The following is a 17,493-nucleotide window of genomic DNA, read 5'->3' on the forward strand; positions in this document are numbered from 1 at the left end:
CAGTTCAATATTTGAATTTGGGTTTGGTTTTCAACTCCTTTTCCATGCATAGCAAATGCATGCAAACCTATCAGGAAGGTCCTAGCAGTTTGTATTAGGGTCCCTTCATGTGTGCATAAACAAGGCTAGTATCCAAATGCTTTCATTACTAGCTTAATGCCCCCAATTAAGCAGCATTTGCTCTGATGGGCTCCTCTGAGGCTTGATTCACCTAGGAGAGCTGAGGTAGGGAGTAATTGTGGTCATGGAGCTTTGCTAATCATTTCCATGCCAAAGAGGGAGTTGTATGCATCACCATTCTCCACTAATCCTTGATGGCTTAAGAGAGGTGCCGCTCTAAGGACAGGACACTATTCCCCTAAAGTTATCAAGAAAAGTTTTAAGGGCTAATCAAATTTTTTAGCTGATGAGGCTATTTAATCGATTGCTTATCACATAGTCTTTCTGATTCTGCAGCATCCTCCAGTAGAATCACAGCATACAGCACGCAAGACAATTTGCTACCAGGGTACGTACAGTCTACAGAGAGCAGAAAGAGATACTCAAGGCAGTTTTAACTGGGCACCAATAATATTAAGGTCCCCACAGACTAATTTGATCTGTTCAAAAGACAGCTTTGTGGTGCCAGACAGACTGCTGCTGGTTATCTAGCCAGCTGTTTTAAAATTAGCCCAGGTGTTACTGTACACCAGTGAAAAATATGCACTCACCCAAAGGAAAAGTCCTCATGGGAAGAATGAAACAGCATCTTGTTCAATCAGAGGAATGAAGGGTACCAGTTCGGGAATGCACGCGGCGTGTCAGAGTCAAACAAAAATAGCTTTGCTGATTGCCTCAGTATTTCAAGGGAGGGCAGTGGACAAAATGCCCCAGAACTCTTCTAGAAGCATAATTGCTGTTTTCTTAATGCATTTTTATTGTTATTTTCTAAATTGAGTAACTGTGGGGCATGGTAACTTCAGAAAGAACAGAAGTAATCAGGTACAACACTGACACAGCACAGTCAGTGACTTTTAGCAAAAAAATCACAACCATTACCAGTTAATAAAGACATTCAGCTGCCAGTGATCTGCCACCAAACATTTTTCCCTGTGTAGTTATTAGAAAACTAATTTTTCATGACCTATTGGAGCATCTTTTCAAAAGCTTAAGAGCTACCACATATTTCCAAACGTTTATGAAACCTTCATTGGATAGTTTAAGCAACTTAAATTTAACGTCCTCTAATCCTGTCATTATCAGAGACAGTCCTGAAGGTACAAAATACCTCCATTTTATTTACTCCCTCCACAACAATTTCAGATAAAGCCAATTTCATGTTCAATTTGCAACAAGGGCAAAGCTAAGTTCTCAGCAAATAGAAAGTAAGGAAGAAAAAAATCAGGGGGGAGTAAAGTTTCATTTTCAAGCTTAGAAAATTAGTGCTCTGAAAAACAAGAAATCAAGAATTTCAATCTCCTCTTCTAAAGCAAGGCTAATACTGAAATATTGCTAGCAAAGGAATCTGAGGATATTAGACTCCACCAGCACTGCTTTGCTGTGTTCCCAGATGCAGTAGTTCAGAAATACTCCTGTGAGACAATACTTTTTTTCCCCCTCTGTGGAGACTGACGTCTTAAGCCTCTTCCCAAAGAACTGAATACAAAAATCAGGAAAAAAAAAAAAAAAAAAAAAAAAAAAAGAGATAAATCTCAAATTTAAATCAATTCACGTCTGCAGCTGAGTGGAGGCATCTCACATTAACCAGGCTATCCATCATCTACAATGTATGTACCATGCAAGGCTTGAAGTTGGCAGAAAAAAAAAGGAGAAACTTGCTGTGTCAGACAATTCAGGCTGCTTTGTGCTCCGCCACTCACGACTCCAGATCATCCTGTCCCACTGCCCTCTTCATTCAGATTTATGAAACCATTAGGAGTGCAAGTGGAGACATGAGGAATTACAGTTAAGACCACGAAGATTGTCTCTATTTCATGTTCTGCGGATCGCGCAGCTGAACAACTGAGTTGATGCTGCGCTCCTGCAGGAGCCTCTACATAAGATGGGGTAACCTTTAAGAGGGTAAGGCGGAGTGCGGTAAAGAGGGCAGAGGGTTGTAGGTCATTTGGGGGAGATTTTTGTGCCAAGTGACCCGCCAGCAGCACATGGATCTGTACGATCGTACCTTAAACCACCCGGAACTATAGATGGGGTCATTAAAACACGCCCGCTGCGGTCGCAGGCTCCCGGGAGTCCCGCCAGGCGTGCAAAGGGCAGCGACTGCTAGATCCACGCCTGGGCTGGAGTGGATGCTGGGGAGGGACCTTCATGAAGCCACGCTCACCTGTCTCCTCACAAACAGAGCAGGCGAATTCAATACCACTTGGCTTAGTTCTCTGCATAAAGCCCAATTATATGTCCGTTGTGCAGGGGAACACGGGTTTCTCACTGGGAGTTTTGAGCATTTCTGTCATTTTCACATTCACCACACAAGAGGATTTAATCCCAGAACTCAGTCTTCCCCCGTCCCCTTACAAATACACCCTTTCAACACATTATGCTTTTAACATTATGCCTTTCCCTAGGAGATATTTCAGATGCCACTGAAGGACTAAAAAAAGCCAGTAAAGCCACCTTTGTGTTCCCAAACCCATTAATGCTTGAGAGCTTTCCATATCACGCTTGGATGATTCTGCAATCAAACATACTTTCAAGGACACTCTGTAATCTGTGGTTCTAATGGACTTTAAATTTAACATGAAGCTCCATTAGTGAGATAAATATATAAATAAAATACATGATATTTATTAAGAAATCAGGAGAGAGAAGACAAGCCTTTGATGCAAGAAGGCAAAGCAGGGTAGGTGATGCGATTAGCACGTCTTCAGAATTTCAATGAGATACAGTTCTGTGCCTTGCCATACCCGTGCACTGCTCGTAGGTGGCTGAAGGCGAAGCATATTGCTTTGGCTGTGGTCAGCTGCCTCCCCCTTACCCCATGCTTATCTGAGAAGACTGAATGCAATTTGAGTCACATCAGTTCCAATAACAGAAAACCCTTCCAGCACTTGAGGGGAATGTCTGTAACGGTGATGAAGTGGTAGAGAGTCACTAGTAATAATTAGTTCAGCAGCTACAAAGGAAATAAGTGCATAGGTATATCTATATATACCTATAGAAGTGAGACTGACACGTAGTTGAGTTTCAAGAGAAAGGGAACATTCCTACCTACATGTACCTGGTGACTTTACCCATGCCACTGGTACTTGTAAAAGCAGGCACTGGTGCAGAGCAATTGCACTTCCAAGCCTCATCCACACTGACCCCTTATGCAGCTAAATCTGCCAGGCAGCTGGGTCCAACATGGACAATTTTTTCCCACCAAGATAACCACCCAGATCCAAGCCTAGAATGCTCATTGCACAGACAGGATGGCTGACAAAAATGACACCTACAAGGTGGTGACCTCTGAAATCAGACTTCATACCATTAAATTTGGTTGCCCCAGTAACAGACACCTGAAATTAGATGTGAACTACAGTCTCTCGGCCAGGACAGTATATCAGTGAGCAACAAGAGCAGACCTGCTTCCAAAGGGAAGGCGACCGAAGCTCACCATCAAGGTGTAGCTCTGCAGAACCAGAGGCAGGCAGTTGCAGAAGGTCCCACCAGCAGTTGTCAGGCAAAGGCAAGGTTACAAGAACAGGCTGAGCCCCCAGGCCTGGGTTTAAATGATGGTCCTGGACCTATGGGCAGAGGGTGTGGGTGGAGGCCCCAGGTGATGCTGGTCAGGATGATCAAGACCCATTAGTGCCCTCAAGGCACTGACACTGTAATTCTTTATCATACAATTAAGTCCTCAGATCACAATACCGAGCAACATGTATTCTTACTAGTGCCTCTTTGAATTTTTATCAAAGAAACCTAGGAAATGAGCGGGGGAAAAAAAAGGGAGTAATTCTCCAACAAGCAAGTGAAATCTAAGCTTTCTCTCCCGTAAAATAATTCACTATTAAATTGATCTCTGGAATGCACAATGGATTTAATAGCGCTAATCTCTTATGTAACATTTCCCTTCATTTCTCTCTAACAGCACTCAAGCTGAGAGTCTCAGCACTTGTGTTGCTCTCTCACTCTCTGCAAAGCAGGGCTGCATAGCTGGTTTCTCAGAGAAATGAGGGAGCGATAAAGCCAGCCCTGGCAGGCACTTCCAAAGATGAAACCGAGAAGCACTGTCATTCTTTACTAACACAGAGGAAGCTGTAGAAGACATGAGGGCAAAAGATTGATTAGAAGCAGGGCTGGAAAAACAGATGATTGCCTTCCTAAACACGGTCAACACTTCGGTTCCAGCTCCTTCTTTTCTCCTGTAATGCCTTATTCTCCTTTCCTTTGATAATCCTTAAGTGCGTAGAAAGCATCTCTGGTCTCATCTATCAGACCGAATGTTTGCCTTTTTTGTTCCTCCCTGCACACAGGCACGCCGGAGCCTATTGCACAGGTACAACAGAGCAGAATCAGGCCCGTAAGCTGCTACTTGTCAGAAGTCCAAAGCATATTTATAAATAGACGTGTTTATTTTAGAAGAAGGTGTTATTCAAATACACAGTTAATACTCAAGCATGAAAGCTAAAATGTCTCCTTCCAGCCCCTCCTACACACACTTCCCTTTCCAGAGAGACCCCAAAGTACATATTCAAATAAGTATTTTATGATCAAGACATTCAGTATTTAATTGAACCTCATTTAACTGCTTAAAACTTTTAAAAGGAGCTCTCAGCAAGAACTCAGGGGAAAAAAAACAAGTTGTAAGGGGTGGGATGCCAGGCTAAGGAGGATAAACAAAAAATTCTTTAGTTCCTAAATCTTCCCTAATAGGATTTCTCGTTTAAGTCCTTCTATATGTTCTTATTTATAAAGCAGGAGTTATATAACATAAAAGCAACACATGGTTAAAGCTGTCATGGTGATACAACATTTTTTACCAGTGACCTGTATTTCAGAGACAGTAGTTCTACTGCATGTGTTTTAACATAAGCTAATGAATATTGCATTCAAATGGATTCATTTGGATAAATTTTCCTAATTTGTCCATTGGCTGTAATGAGTTTTCAGAGACTTAGCTGGAAAGGGTATTTTTTTAAGCAAGAGATTAAAATGCATGACCTTAAATAGAGCCTTCCCATCTGGTTTTCTTCCAAAAGTGTCTCAATTGCCTCTGTCATTAAGAACACAATACTGCTCTTTCTTGGGCTTTCCAACGAATATAGTTATGTTCCTGGGAAAATATGGAGAGAAAGAGCTAAGACCGGTCAAATGGGATGAATAGGAGAAAGGATTTTGAGCCTCAGGAAATGCTGTTCATTTACTTATGAGGATTATGTACACTGTATAAATAGCATAGGATTCTCTAGGAACATTACACAACAAACCGACAATTATATTGTAGGATTGCTGATTAAGACACATGGTACAGGTTCCTGAACAACGCTATTACTCAGACCAAAAACTCTAATCTATTTCTCATTTTCCTTCCATCAGTGTGACTCTAGAATAATTCCATTTAAGTCATTAGGGTTTTACACACTGGAGCTGGCAATTAGGCTGGGAAGAGTTTTTGGACAGTGACTGTGTACTCTCTGTTCTGTGCCAATAGGACTTTTCAGAAATTAACACTTCAAAGGCTAAGCGTCAGATTCTGAGCTGGGTTAGAACAAAATGAGTCTGAACAAAACACAACTGAGACCGGCAGGCTGCTTACTGCAGATTTACACCTATGTGGATGAGAGCAAAAATTAGACTTGTATATCAAAGAGTCTGCTACAGCATCTTATTCAAAGCTAATGCTCCATCTATGCTTTTTGCTTCATATTTATGTTAGAAATTGCATCCATACATCAGAGATATTAGAGATTATCAACTTTTAGTGCAGCGATTTTTCATTTATGCTCTAGAGTCCCACTTAATCCTGGATGTGCGGACACCTGTATGAACTGCACAGGAAGACAGAGATCCTGCCTGAAAGAGCTGACAAACTTACTTTGTTTAAGGACTTTGTTGACAAGCGCTGCTTGAAAGAAGTCTCATCTCTGCAACACTACTTTATGTATCCAGCTAAAGCTCTATATTTCTTTATTTCCTGTTTTTATTTCTGGGAAGCTGGGCTTGGTCCTTGTGGCATACAGAAGATATCTTGCATTTACCTGCTTCCACCTTGCCTCCCTCCTTCTCCTTCCTCTGCCCTCAGTGGATCTTTTAGATGGGCGCAGACTGTAGGCAGCCCATGGAGAGAGTACACCACATAAGGAACAAATATGATATGAAAAGCGGGTGATGCCTGTGGGAATCCAAGCAATGCTGTCGAGCACGCTTCTGAATTGCTCCTTCGCTGAGTGTCCCATGAGTGGGGCTGCATGGGAACCTGTTAGATGTTCAAGTTCTGTGCGTACACGCTTCACCACGGGGAACCCCCATTTGGAGTGAGGAGGGGTATAAGTGGCAATGGTAGAGACTCCATGGAGGTCTCTCTCTCATCTGTAGCACAAAAGCTCAGTCATTATGCCCAAGCATAGATGTCTCTAAGGTCATGACGTGAGGACAACCTATGAGCTGTGATCCTCTTCAGAATGTGTCTTTTCACACAAACCGCCCTTGACAGCATCTTTCTCGACTCCCACCATGCCCAACATTCCCTATGAAGCAGGGTGATGTCCGAGGGATCCACAGCTTTGAATAGCTTGCAATGGTTTTACCATCCTCATGACAGTTGCTATTCTTTGGTCTGTCAGCATCAACCTCCGTTCCTTCCATTCCCGTTCTCTCCTGAATGTCATCTGCATGATCAAGTACCACATCAGACAGATTAAGAACGCTTTCGCTGTCTTCCTTTCAATGCCATGAATTGCCGGTTCACCCGGCCGGGGTTACCATTGCAATTGTTTCCAAAGGAAAACGGTACCCACCTCACAGCCCAACAGCCTGAGAACTCACAAGGTAACAAGAACTTGTCACCACGAGTAAACCATGGAATGTAGCTTTTCTGTGTGAGGTTTTAATTACAGTTGGCGAGTGTGAGTTTACAGCTGGAGATGGGGCCATGTGTGATATTAGCAGAGTAAGATGCCAACGTCAGTAACTGTATCACTGTTTCCAAACAGAATTTGTTTGAAAATTGCTTCATCATTTTGAGAGGTCTTGGAAAATGCTTTAATCTTTTCCATAGAGTTTTCAGATCGTGACGGTTAACATTTACCAACCACACTGTCTTCTCAATTTTAACGGATAAATCTTTGTTTCCACCCATACTGTTAAAGCTGGATTTAAACCAGCATATTCAAAGGTAGAATTTGTTGACAAATCATTTTTGGCTTAGTGTCAGGTTTCTCTTTCAATTAAAAAATTAGTTCTAATATTATTTGATTTCCTAAGGAAACAAGACTTATGCAATTACCCTCACTACGTGTGTGTTCTGTATCTGCGTTTACATTATTTTGTCTGCCTCTCATAGCTTTTGCGCCTGTTGGCCAGTTTCAACCAAATTTTACAGATTTATGGACGATAAAGTCCTCCCAAGGTTTGTGAATATAGACAACTGGGCGTTTGTGAAAACAGCCCAGTCCTAGGTCAGAATGACTTCCCTGCAATCGATATTCATGCTACCTGAGGGTAACTCGTTTGTGTTGGCACTTTTTGCAGTTACACCTTGAGCGGACGGAGCATCAGAACAGAGAAAGGCTCAGAAACACAATGGTAAAAATAGCACAATCTTTCTTGGAAATCTGCTCCCCAGAGCAGCATGTGAGCTTAGTTACCTTTGGTATAAATCTCAAACAAGTTTGTTCATTACAGTGAAATCACCCAAGATGTACAGCGCCAAAACTGAGACCAAACACCGCCTGTACATATATTTAGTTACATTTAGTGGGAAGAGTGAAGGGACCAGTGCAGCAAATTGTTAATCTCAGGAATAAGTGCGTTGGTTCCCTTAGGACTGGTCAAATAAGGACAGCTCATGGGAAGGTGTGTGAACCAACAAAGTGATGGAGAGGGAACAAGAACCTATTCTGGCCTATGTGCCGAGCCAATTGTTTCTCACAAAAAAAGTTATTGGTACTGGCTAGCATGTAAGAAAGAATTCAAGTCAATGCTCAGCTCCCTGAATACTGCAGCACTGGCAGCTATACATAATAAAACAATACTTTTTATTTTTCTGCATTAGCAAAATGCTTGTGAAGGTCTGTGAGACCATGAACTTTCCTCAGTGCCATTTAAGCAGGCGCTTTTCAGATTTAATACTGTGCTTTGTGTTCAATCTGTACATTTCATTACTGTAATCACTCAGATACGCTTCTTGCTTTGTGAGATTTTGAGGGAAGAAAATGGATGCAGTTTTCCTTATTAGCCACTCCTTTTCCTTGTCTCAGTGCCAGGCTTGCTGTGAAGAAGACTGTCAATTTGTTTTATCACATGCATCCCAAGGCAGCTCCTTTTTTTTCCTCCCTGACTCTCTCGTGTCATCACTGCATTCGTGGTCTTGATCTCAGAGCACTTCTTACTGAAACGCATGAATACAGCCTTTCTCTTCCCAACTATTATGGCTGCTTCTGCTGCCCCATTACAGCATCAGTGTCAGTATACATAATTATATATATTTAACCTTTTACAAAGGATGGAGTTTCCACCTTTTTGAAGCATCTTTGAACCTGGGCAGCCAACACTCTCGTTATTTAGCTGCATACTGATGTTCTCTGTCACTAACCTTTGACAATAATGAAACGATTTTCTGTTTGCAAAACCCTCTTTTCCATACAGGCTTCTTTCACCCTTTCTCCTGATTGTGACCGTGGGCCTATTTCAAGCTACTTAAGAGAAAGAAGTTTCTCTAAAAGGAGACAAATGCAGTGTTAAAGCCATTTTCCTTTTCTACTTCAAAGACACCTTTCTTAGATACACCGCCTGCAAATGCTTTCTGTATTACATGCCAGGAACAAACTCTCCTTTATCCATGGTATGTAACAACCCAGACAAAACCAGAACACCCCTTATACAGGAGGTGTATTAAGTTGATAAGACCGTATTTATTGTGTTCACTTTGATAAGCTTGTAAGCCGGAGTAGTTTGAAACAGAAGGGATTGAAAGGTCCTGAGGTACTGATACGATTGCTGCCTTCTTCATGTCTGATGCTGCCCACGGGACCCTGGGAGCATGGAAGGGCATGAATAACCCACAGCCCACCTGTGGATTAATTGACTGTATGATTTTTTTTCTACCACTTCTTCAAGTACTTTCCAGTTATAGACCTATCTCTAATCCTTCTCTACTTCATTTGGTCACCTTTCTGGCTCCTATTCTCCTTCCAATATGCCCCTTCAACTTTTTTCCCGTATCATTCCCAATGTCCCAAGGCCTTTCTTCTCCATCTGCCTTTCCCTGCCTTACATCATTATTTTTTCTTCAGAAAACCCCCTTGCTTGCTACCTTCTGAGGTGTTTGCTAGTGTTCAGAAACAGGCGGTGTTCTTTCTGTTGGCTTGGACAGAGGATGGGATGGGGCATGAGAACGGGAAAAGCGCAGTGTTATGGATGAGGTGTAGAACTTGAGGATCATTTTGGAACAAAGGATTTTGGGGGAGGAGATTTTTTAACTCCTTCATGCAAGTCTTAGGACTTTGGTCAAAATACTGTTTTGAAACAAAAAATTAAAGATTCAACCAAAAAATTACAAAATTGAAGATTTAGATTTTCAAAAAAATGCACTGTGTTGAGGTGGGCGGAAGAAAATATTTCACTGTATTTTATCAGAATCCACAAATGATGTTGGTTTTGACTGGGAGATTCAAATTCTCTTTTTCCCTATGCCATTCCTTCACGGTGCTGGGACCATTCCTTAGCTTTTCCCTGCTCACCTGTGAAATGGTGCTAACACAGCTTCTCTACCCACCTTTTAAAATTCAGTATTATCTATAGCACACACTGATACTCCAAAGAAAAGTAGTTTAAAACGCAACATGTCTTTGTTACGTTAATCCACAACACTAAACATTCACTTAATTTAATCTACAGGAAGGAAGAAATGATGGGAAAAAACGACTCCAGAAAAATACTATCCATTTAGTCCAACATACTTTGTCCTATGGTGCATAGCGAAGGGTGATATATTTCACTTTGCAGAGGCAAATTGCTGGAAAGAAGAAAAAGTCATGGTGCTATCTGTTAAAAATCTGTTTCCTCTTACCCAAGACATAAATCTCGCTGTTGACTACGGCTGTGCTGAAGCGGTATTTGGAGTACTTCATTGGCGCGCCTTCTGTCCATTTGTCTTGGCCTGGGTCGTACCGAAACGTTCTGTTACTTAATCGATCCGGCTCATCGTCAGGCAGATCCATCTGTATGAAATATGACAGCCATATAATAATACAACATTTGGAGCCCTCTGCACACGCCTGCATGCAATTAATCACAGCAGACAGTTGAGCAGATAAATAACATAAACACATCAATTATAGCTGCAAAGTGATTCATACTCACTGGGGTTTAACAGCACCCATGACTTGTGGCTGGGACAACGCTGCAGAAGGCAGATGAATGAGGGCTGTATTCTGCAGCAATAAAGCTAAGGATTTGGGTAATAACAATACATTCATGGGCCTGGTTCTAGCAGAATGTACCTCTTTCACAAGGCTGCTGTAAAGTCCTAACTATAATAGAGGGAAAACCAGTCCATCTGACTTTTTTCCTTCCTGCTAAAGGTTGAAATCTATTCCCGCTGTTACTCAGCCCATACCGTGAGTCTCAGTGAGGTATTTTGCTGGCCTTTCTCAGGCCTGTATATATACACAACATTCTCAAGTCCTTTGCACGTTGATTTAGTCAGCCTAACCTGAGTAATGTTGTTCAACTGCTGTAACTTTGCCTTCAACAGTTTTCATAATAAGCTCCTAACCCTTGCTGCCATAATACTCTTTTTATACTCACTCCTGCTCCTCTTGTTCTCTCTAATCTTCTTCCCCTTTCTCTGCCTGTCTCATATGATGCAGGGAACTCAGATTATGTTTTCTGGGTATGACACCCTTGAATGTAAGCAGTAGGCTGTGGGGGAAGGATCCTGAAATATTTCAGGATGAAAGGTCTCACGTAGAGAGAGTGAGAAGGAGAGAACTACTTTGCTTACTTGTGATGGTGTTACATGTGTTCTTGCTTTGCTTTGTATTTTTTCTTTCCCAAAAGACCTTTCCAACGCTAATGTCACGGACAAGATATTAGGAGGCAAATTAGAAAGTAGATATATAGCCCCTTGGTTACTCCCTGAAAGTGCTGCAGGGCACGCTCTTTCTCAGTGGTGTGAAACACTAATTTATTCATCTAAAGAAGGGTAAGCTGTGTATTTTCAACACAGAGTAAGCACGTACTTAGGAGCAGGCACCATTTGACATACTGCAAATTCACATCCTACCTCATTTTTGTGCTAACATTCACCTCAGAGCGCACCCTGTGCTCTTTATGTACAGAAAACATAACATCCAGCAGCCCTTGTCTCTGTCTCAAGGGTCTGAAACCTTCCTCTCAGCCTCATCAAAGGCTTTCTTCCATTTTAAGAGACCCCAGTTACCAAGGCTGGAGTCGCTTGGGTTTTTAACCATCTGCTGGCATCAGTGAGGCTGGACCAACGCTGAGCTGGAGCAATGCCCTTGCCCTCCTAAGCTGTCATTTTATGTCCTGGCTTGACTTTGTCTTGTTTCAATTGCAAAGCCTGAGTAGGAAGGGAACATGTATTTATCTCTGTCCCGTAACGGACACATTCATTTACAGCACTCTATCAATGCCACGTCGTTAGTATTTGTCCAGGATTGACAGAACGTTCAGTGCTGGTTGGGCATAGGGACAACTCCTGGCTCGACGAACTACTTTGCTTTCCCAGTGTGGCTGTGGCAGCCCCACGTAGGCAATCACTGCATCTGACAGGTGAGTGTGGGGGCCATACGGTACCAGAAGAATTCAGCACTCCGCAGTGCTGGTCTTAAAGTGCTTTTTTGAGAGCTTTAGCTAATTTCTTCTGATCCATTCAGGTACACTCTAATCTTACAAAGCTACAGTTTCTAATCAATTACTGTTAATCTGCTCATCTCAAGCCTGTTTATATACAAACTCAGACTTCCATGTATTGTTACTGGTAGTACTGGTCGGCAGGTATCCACTTCAGGTGTTTTACAGGTGCCTGTATTTTTTTAAAAACCGTTCTTTGCTCAATATTCCCGACTTGTGCTTCTAAGCCACTTTTCCCCTTACAATCTGTTCTGGAGAACTATTAAGACAGACAAAGCTGGTTGTTTGACTTCAACATCCATCTTTGTGACATAACATATCTTTCAGTTCAAGTTTTTTCGCAGACAGATCGTTTCTACATTAAGTGTTTTCATACTTTAATTCTCTAAATAGCGAGGTATCCTGGCTCAGTTGAGTATCAGGAATACTCTCTGATCTTTATGTTGTCTCCTTTGGGGACTCCTGCACTCAAAATATCCAAAGATGTGGAAATCTTGTTTGCTGAATGCATCTCACCTTTAAATACTTTTAACAGTAATTTATTTCAAGAGAACACAAACCAATGAGATGTGATGACAGCGTGAGCAGATTGCTGTCGGCAATAAGGATTACAGATGCTCTACTTTATCGCCAAGTGAATGTGGGGCTTTATCTTGGCTGTTCAAAGTTAAACTGCACCAAGCAGTAAATAAGAATGGGTTACACTCTTAAAAAAGATCTTTCACACTGGGAGTAGCTGGAGAGAACGAGCACTGGTCCTGACATCCATCTTCCTTGTAGCATAGTTCTGTATATTCCCTGTACTGCTGAATATGGTACCTGTGGCCCTGCTGAAATTTCCCATTAAAACTTTACATGGTCAAACAATGCAACTGAAACAAATAAATGGATTGATTAAAGGAATCTCTCTTCCAGAGAATGCTTTGACTTTTCATTTAAAATATCAGATAATGAAAATCAAATTCGTTAACTTTAGTTAAGCAAGAAGGTTTCCTGAGAAATCGAGGTGAACTTTAAATTTCAGATAATCTGTCCCCGAAATTTACCTGTGTACACACTTTTTGAAGACAGGGCTCAGTTTAGGGCCCCTGTATGATTTAAATACCATTATTTACTGATACCTAGGAAAATAAATATGGTATATAAGGAAATATAAGGTATATAAGCCTTTCTGTGAAAAGATGAAGTTAATCCATTTTTCACATCTTGTCCGGATAATGTGAGTGTGAAATAAGTACTAAATATCATCCTAGTTATTTCAAGGTGTTGGTGTTTGGTTTGTTTTGGTTTTGGGGGTTTTTTTTTGTTTGGTTTTGTTTTTTTTTCTCCAAAAATAAGGTGTTTAACCCAGTAGCTATTTTAAAATGGAACCCATGTTGACACAGGAGATGTATTTTAAACTCTTGCTCACTGTGCACATCTCTATGAAACAGCTGCCCTTCCTAAAGTTGGTATTTACACTGAGGATGGCAAAAGATGGATATTATTCCTCTTCAGCCTGTTTGGTTTTCCCATGAAAGGTGCTTAATCAGAGGAATGTGCGCAATTTATTCACCTGTTATCACTGATGTGCTTTTCCTATGCAAGAAGCACCACAAATTTACACATCATACAAACTGAGCATAGCTTTGCTTGTTAGTAAACAAACAAAACAAAACAACTGGCACATTTCTTAACCTGTGGGGTCCAGCCACCCAGCACGTAGAGCTTATTCTTCACCGTCACCACCACATGGCAGGCTAATGGCACTGGAAGAGGCGCCGTGCTTCTCCAGGTGCCCTGCTCCATGGAATACTTCTCCACACAGTTTGTGACCAGATACTGATTTTTCACTTTCATTTGCCCTCCTATTACATAGAGATCGTTATGGATAGTGCCCAGTGCATAGAGTTCACGGAGCTGAGTGCTGCACAGGCTGTGCCAAAACTGGTTTCCTCGCTGGTGGTATCTGCAGGAAAATCCAAAGTTGTAAATGCCCCAGTTCACTGAGGTCCCATCACCTTGTCTTGAAACGTTACCCCCTCCATCGTCAACGTTTATTCAGACAATGGCACAATGACAAGAGGAGCTTTCTCCTTCACAGAGAGGTTATAAAATTGAGCCCAATGTTTGCAAGATTGAGCATTTTTAATACGAGGAATCCTAGGCATCCTTTCAAAGATATTTGACCCTAATTGAGGTAAGAAGGCCCTTATTTCTGCACATGCTGCTCAGTCAGTTTCCACTGAAGTTAATGGGAAGACGAAGCGCTCAACACTGCTGAAAATAAGGCCACTTCACCTGCCCCAGTGTGGATTTACTTCCTTAAATTTAGGCATCTGTATTTGAAAATGCTGTCCCCATTTTTCAATTTTATCCTTAATCCAGAAAGTGTCTATTTTTCTTTAAAATGGGCGCATCTGAAAAAGACATGAGTACAACCAGAATGAGGGTTTAAAGCTATCAATCATTATCCTTTAATCTCTGAAGTACTATCATCAACAGAGAAGTGTTTTCTGTGTCTTACTGGAGTCCTTGGGTCATTCGCTTGACTCATTTCCCCCTGTTAATGACCTAGAAAAGAGTATCCTAGGAAAACATTGCGATTTGAGTAAGGATAATATAAAATCCACATACATTGATGCAAGATCTAATCAAGCTCATTTACACAGAGATGCCACTAGAGTAAATCCTCCTTCTTTCAAGAGAAAAGGCATCAAGATTTGGTTATATGTATATAATTCAGTGTTATGAAGACAAATTGTGACAAATTGATTAGAGTAATTGAAATCTCTGGGAAAACTTTCAAGTAAAGAACACTTTGTCTAATGGTCTTTTTTTTTTTTTTTGGTTCCCAGAAACATTATTTGGACTTAAAATTTTTAAGTAATTAGGGATTTTATGACAGAGGGTACACACCTATAAATTTCGATGTTCCTGGTCTTTTGTCTAGACATTTTGACAGCGCTTGCCTCTCCTGCCACAATAATGTCATTATTCTCGGTGACGACACCAGTGCAAACACATCCCAACCCCTCTCCATACTTTGGAGAGGAAATGAAGTAAGTCTTCTGTGTCGCAGGAGCGTAACAAAAACTGGCATCTGCATAGCTGCCATGTCTTGACCTAATGCCGAGAGAATTGTTGCCGATGCAGAGTAAGAGATCAGTAGTCTCCATGCCGTATCGCAGGCTGAGAGGAGGGTGGCTGGATAGCCTGATGGTTTTCAGTGCTTCCTCAAACATATCATTGCATTCTGCATTGCACAGGATCATTGTGTTCCTTTTCCGGGCTTCCACAAGGAAGGAAGGGCTGACAAGTACCAGCCTCACTTGCTTCAGGAGCTCAATAAGGTGCTCTGCACGTGACTTCCTGCTGTGCTTGACCCATCTAATGACAAGGTCCAGAATGCTCTCCTCCCTGGAAATATTCAGATCATCTGATTTTATGAGAGTCAATAGCTGCTGGAATTCAATCTCTAATATTTCTTCCTGTAAGCTCACCTCAGCAAAATGCTGATATAAGTATTTCCTCGCTTGATCAGACAAATCTTCTGCCCCAATGTGGTTTGCAAAGTAGTAGATGCCCACACAGTTGGAAGCATCCATATGGTCCATCATGTACTTCTGACACATACTGAAAACATCTTCCATCTGCATGAAATACGCAGCAAGCGCAACAGTCTGCACATTCTGATTAGTGAGGTGTAAATCTGCACTGTACATGTAATTGAGTATTACAGACACGCTCTCTGCGGAGATGTCGTACAGTACCACTTCTCTTTGCGTGCATTCAACCAAGCCACAGGTAAACATGGCTTTGAAATAGGGACTGAAGGCAGCCAGCACCACCTTATGGCAGGGGAATTTCTCACCTTCTGCAACGAGGACAATATCAATTATCTCTGTTGATTCTTTCATTCTCTTTACTTGTTCGAATAAAGTCCAGCTATGGCGCTGCTTTCTTTTCTCCTCAGCCTTGTGATCCATGGTTGATCTCCAAACTTCCTGGTTTTAAATCTCCTCAGAATTCAAGGTCTTCATCAGAAATATTTCTAGAGGTAGAAGCGTAATATTGTCCAATAAGGACAAAATATTGGGCAAATGAATATTGCTGTTAATAGCTAAAGATAGTAATTCTATAGGGTGTGATATAAATCAGTAATGCATAAAAAGTATGTAAAATTATGGTGAGGTCTCAGGCTCAAGATCTCCAAGACAAAATAAAATAAAAATCAACCCTTCAAATGATCATCAATATCCAATACCCACCCACCCCCCCAAGTTTTGTGATTAAAGAAAATTACAGACTTCCCTTCAAAACAGTCTTTTCCGGCTGCCTTCTCCCTCCTTTCCCTGATCCTGATCCAAAGCCTATTAAAATCGAGGGAAAGCTTTCCACTGACTTTAATAAACTCTAAGGCAGGCCCTTAGCCCTTTGGCTATTCAAGTTCTGTCTCTCACATGTGCCTGAAGGACATAAGAATCATTGAATCATCTAGGTTGGAAGGGACCTTAAAGGTCATAGAGTCCAACCATCAACCCAGCACTGCCAAACCCACCACTAAACCATGTCCCTCAGCACCACGTCTACCCGTCTTTTAAATACCTCCAGGGATTGTGATTCCACCACTTCCCTGGGCAGCCTGTTAAGTTCCTGCTTAGATACTGAAAGTGCCTTATATTTTCAACAGCCCCTTAGGTTAGACAGCTACAGTGGAGCAGTTCCTTCTCAGTGCTCACAGCTCCTCTCAAACTAGGAGTTTGGCCCAAGTGGAAACTTCAGAAAAGGGTTTTACAAGACTAGAAGAAAGGAAAAAACATTAGACTGGCTTCTCTCATTAGTTTTTACAGCGATTTACACCTCTGCAAAGCGGGTGGGAAACAAAGCCACTGACTGTAACCCAGTTCACTGGCATTTTACAGAGACGTCAGTGGATGTGTGTCTGTTTGGTACTCTGCCTTACCACCAGACTGGGCTACCCATTTGCAGAACGGTTTTGATTCAAAAGCCCTGTGCTTACACTCTTGCAAAGCAGTTAGGAAGCTGCCACCTCGTTACTCTACCAATGGATTTGTCTCTGCCCCGCTGTACCAGTCACTCTCTTCCCAGGCTGCAAGCTGAGACAGTCAAGACAATGTCGTTGGCAAAGACAGCTTCCATCCCTCAAGCGTGGTGGCAGAACTGGCAGGAAGCAACTTGGTCCAATTGGCCAGATTCTTTACTCTCTCCCACCAAAATGTAGGTCACTGGTTTCTACACAGTTGCTACTGGTTTACTTTGGGATAAATAAAGGCTTAGTAAATAGGGGCCAGCTTTCGAGCTGTCCTCCTGCTTCTCAGCAGGATGTTTAAGTGCTGCACATTCACAGAGTTTGGGTTCCACTTACTGTAACCTCAGATGGGATTTTTAATTAAATTGTAATTATTCACACACTCCCTCCAGTTTTATTTACTGGGGAAAATAGAAGGAACTTCATGGTCCCATTTCTGA

At 41.8% G+C, this 17,493-nt stretch overlaps 1 protein-coding gene across 1 annotated transcript in view; it reads right to left on the reverse strand.

The window, feature by feature from the left end:
• Positions 1-15,989, reverse strand: part of KBTBD12 (kelch repeat and BTB (POZ) domain containing 12) — a 29,845-nt gene extending 13,856 nt beyond the window's left edge. The window contains exons 1-3 of the mRNA XM_009889850.1: positions 14,920-15,989; positions 13,699-13,969; positions 10,214-10,364 (exon numbers count right to left, since the gene is read on the reverse strand). Of these exons, the coding sequence (XP_009888152.1) occupies positions 10,214-10,364; positions 13,699-13,969; positions 14,920-15,989 (1,492 nt within the window). The remainder of the gene's footprint in view (positions 1-10,213; positions 10,365-13,698; positions 13,970-14,919) is intronic.
• Between the last annotated feature and the right edge of the window lie 1,504 nt (positions 15,990-17,493).

The sequence above is a fragment of the Charadrius vociferus genome, unplaced genomic scaffold (assembly GCF_000708025.1).
Source record: "Charadrius vociferus isolate BGI_N301 unplaced genomic scaffold, ASM70802v2 scaffold257, whole genome shotgun sequence".
NCBI classification, from domain to species: Eukaryota; Metazoa; Chordata; class Aves; order Charadriiformes; family Charadriidae; genus Charadrius; species Charadrius vociferus.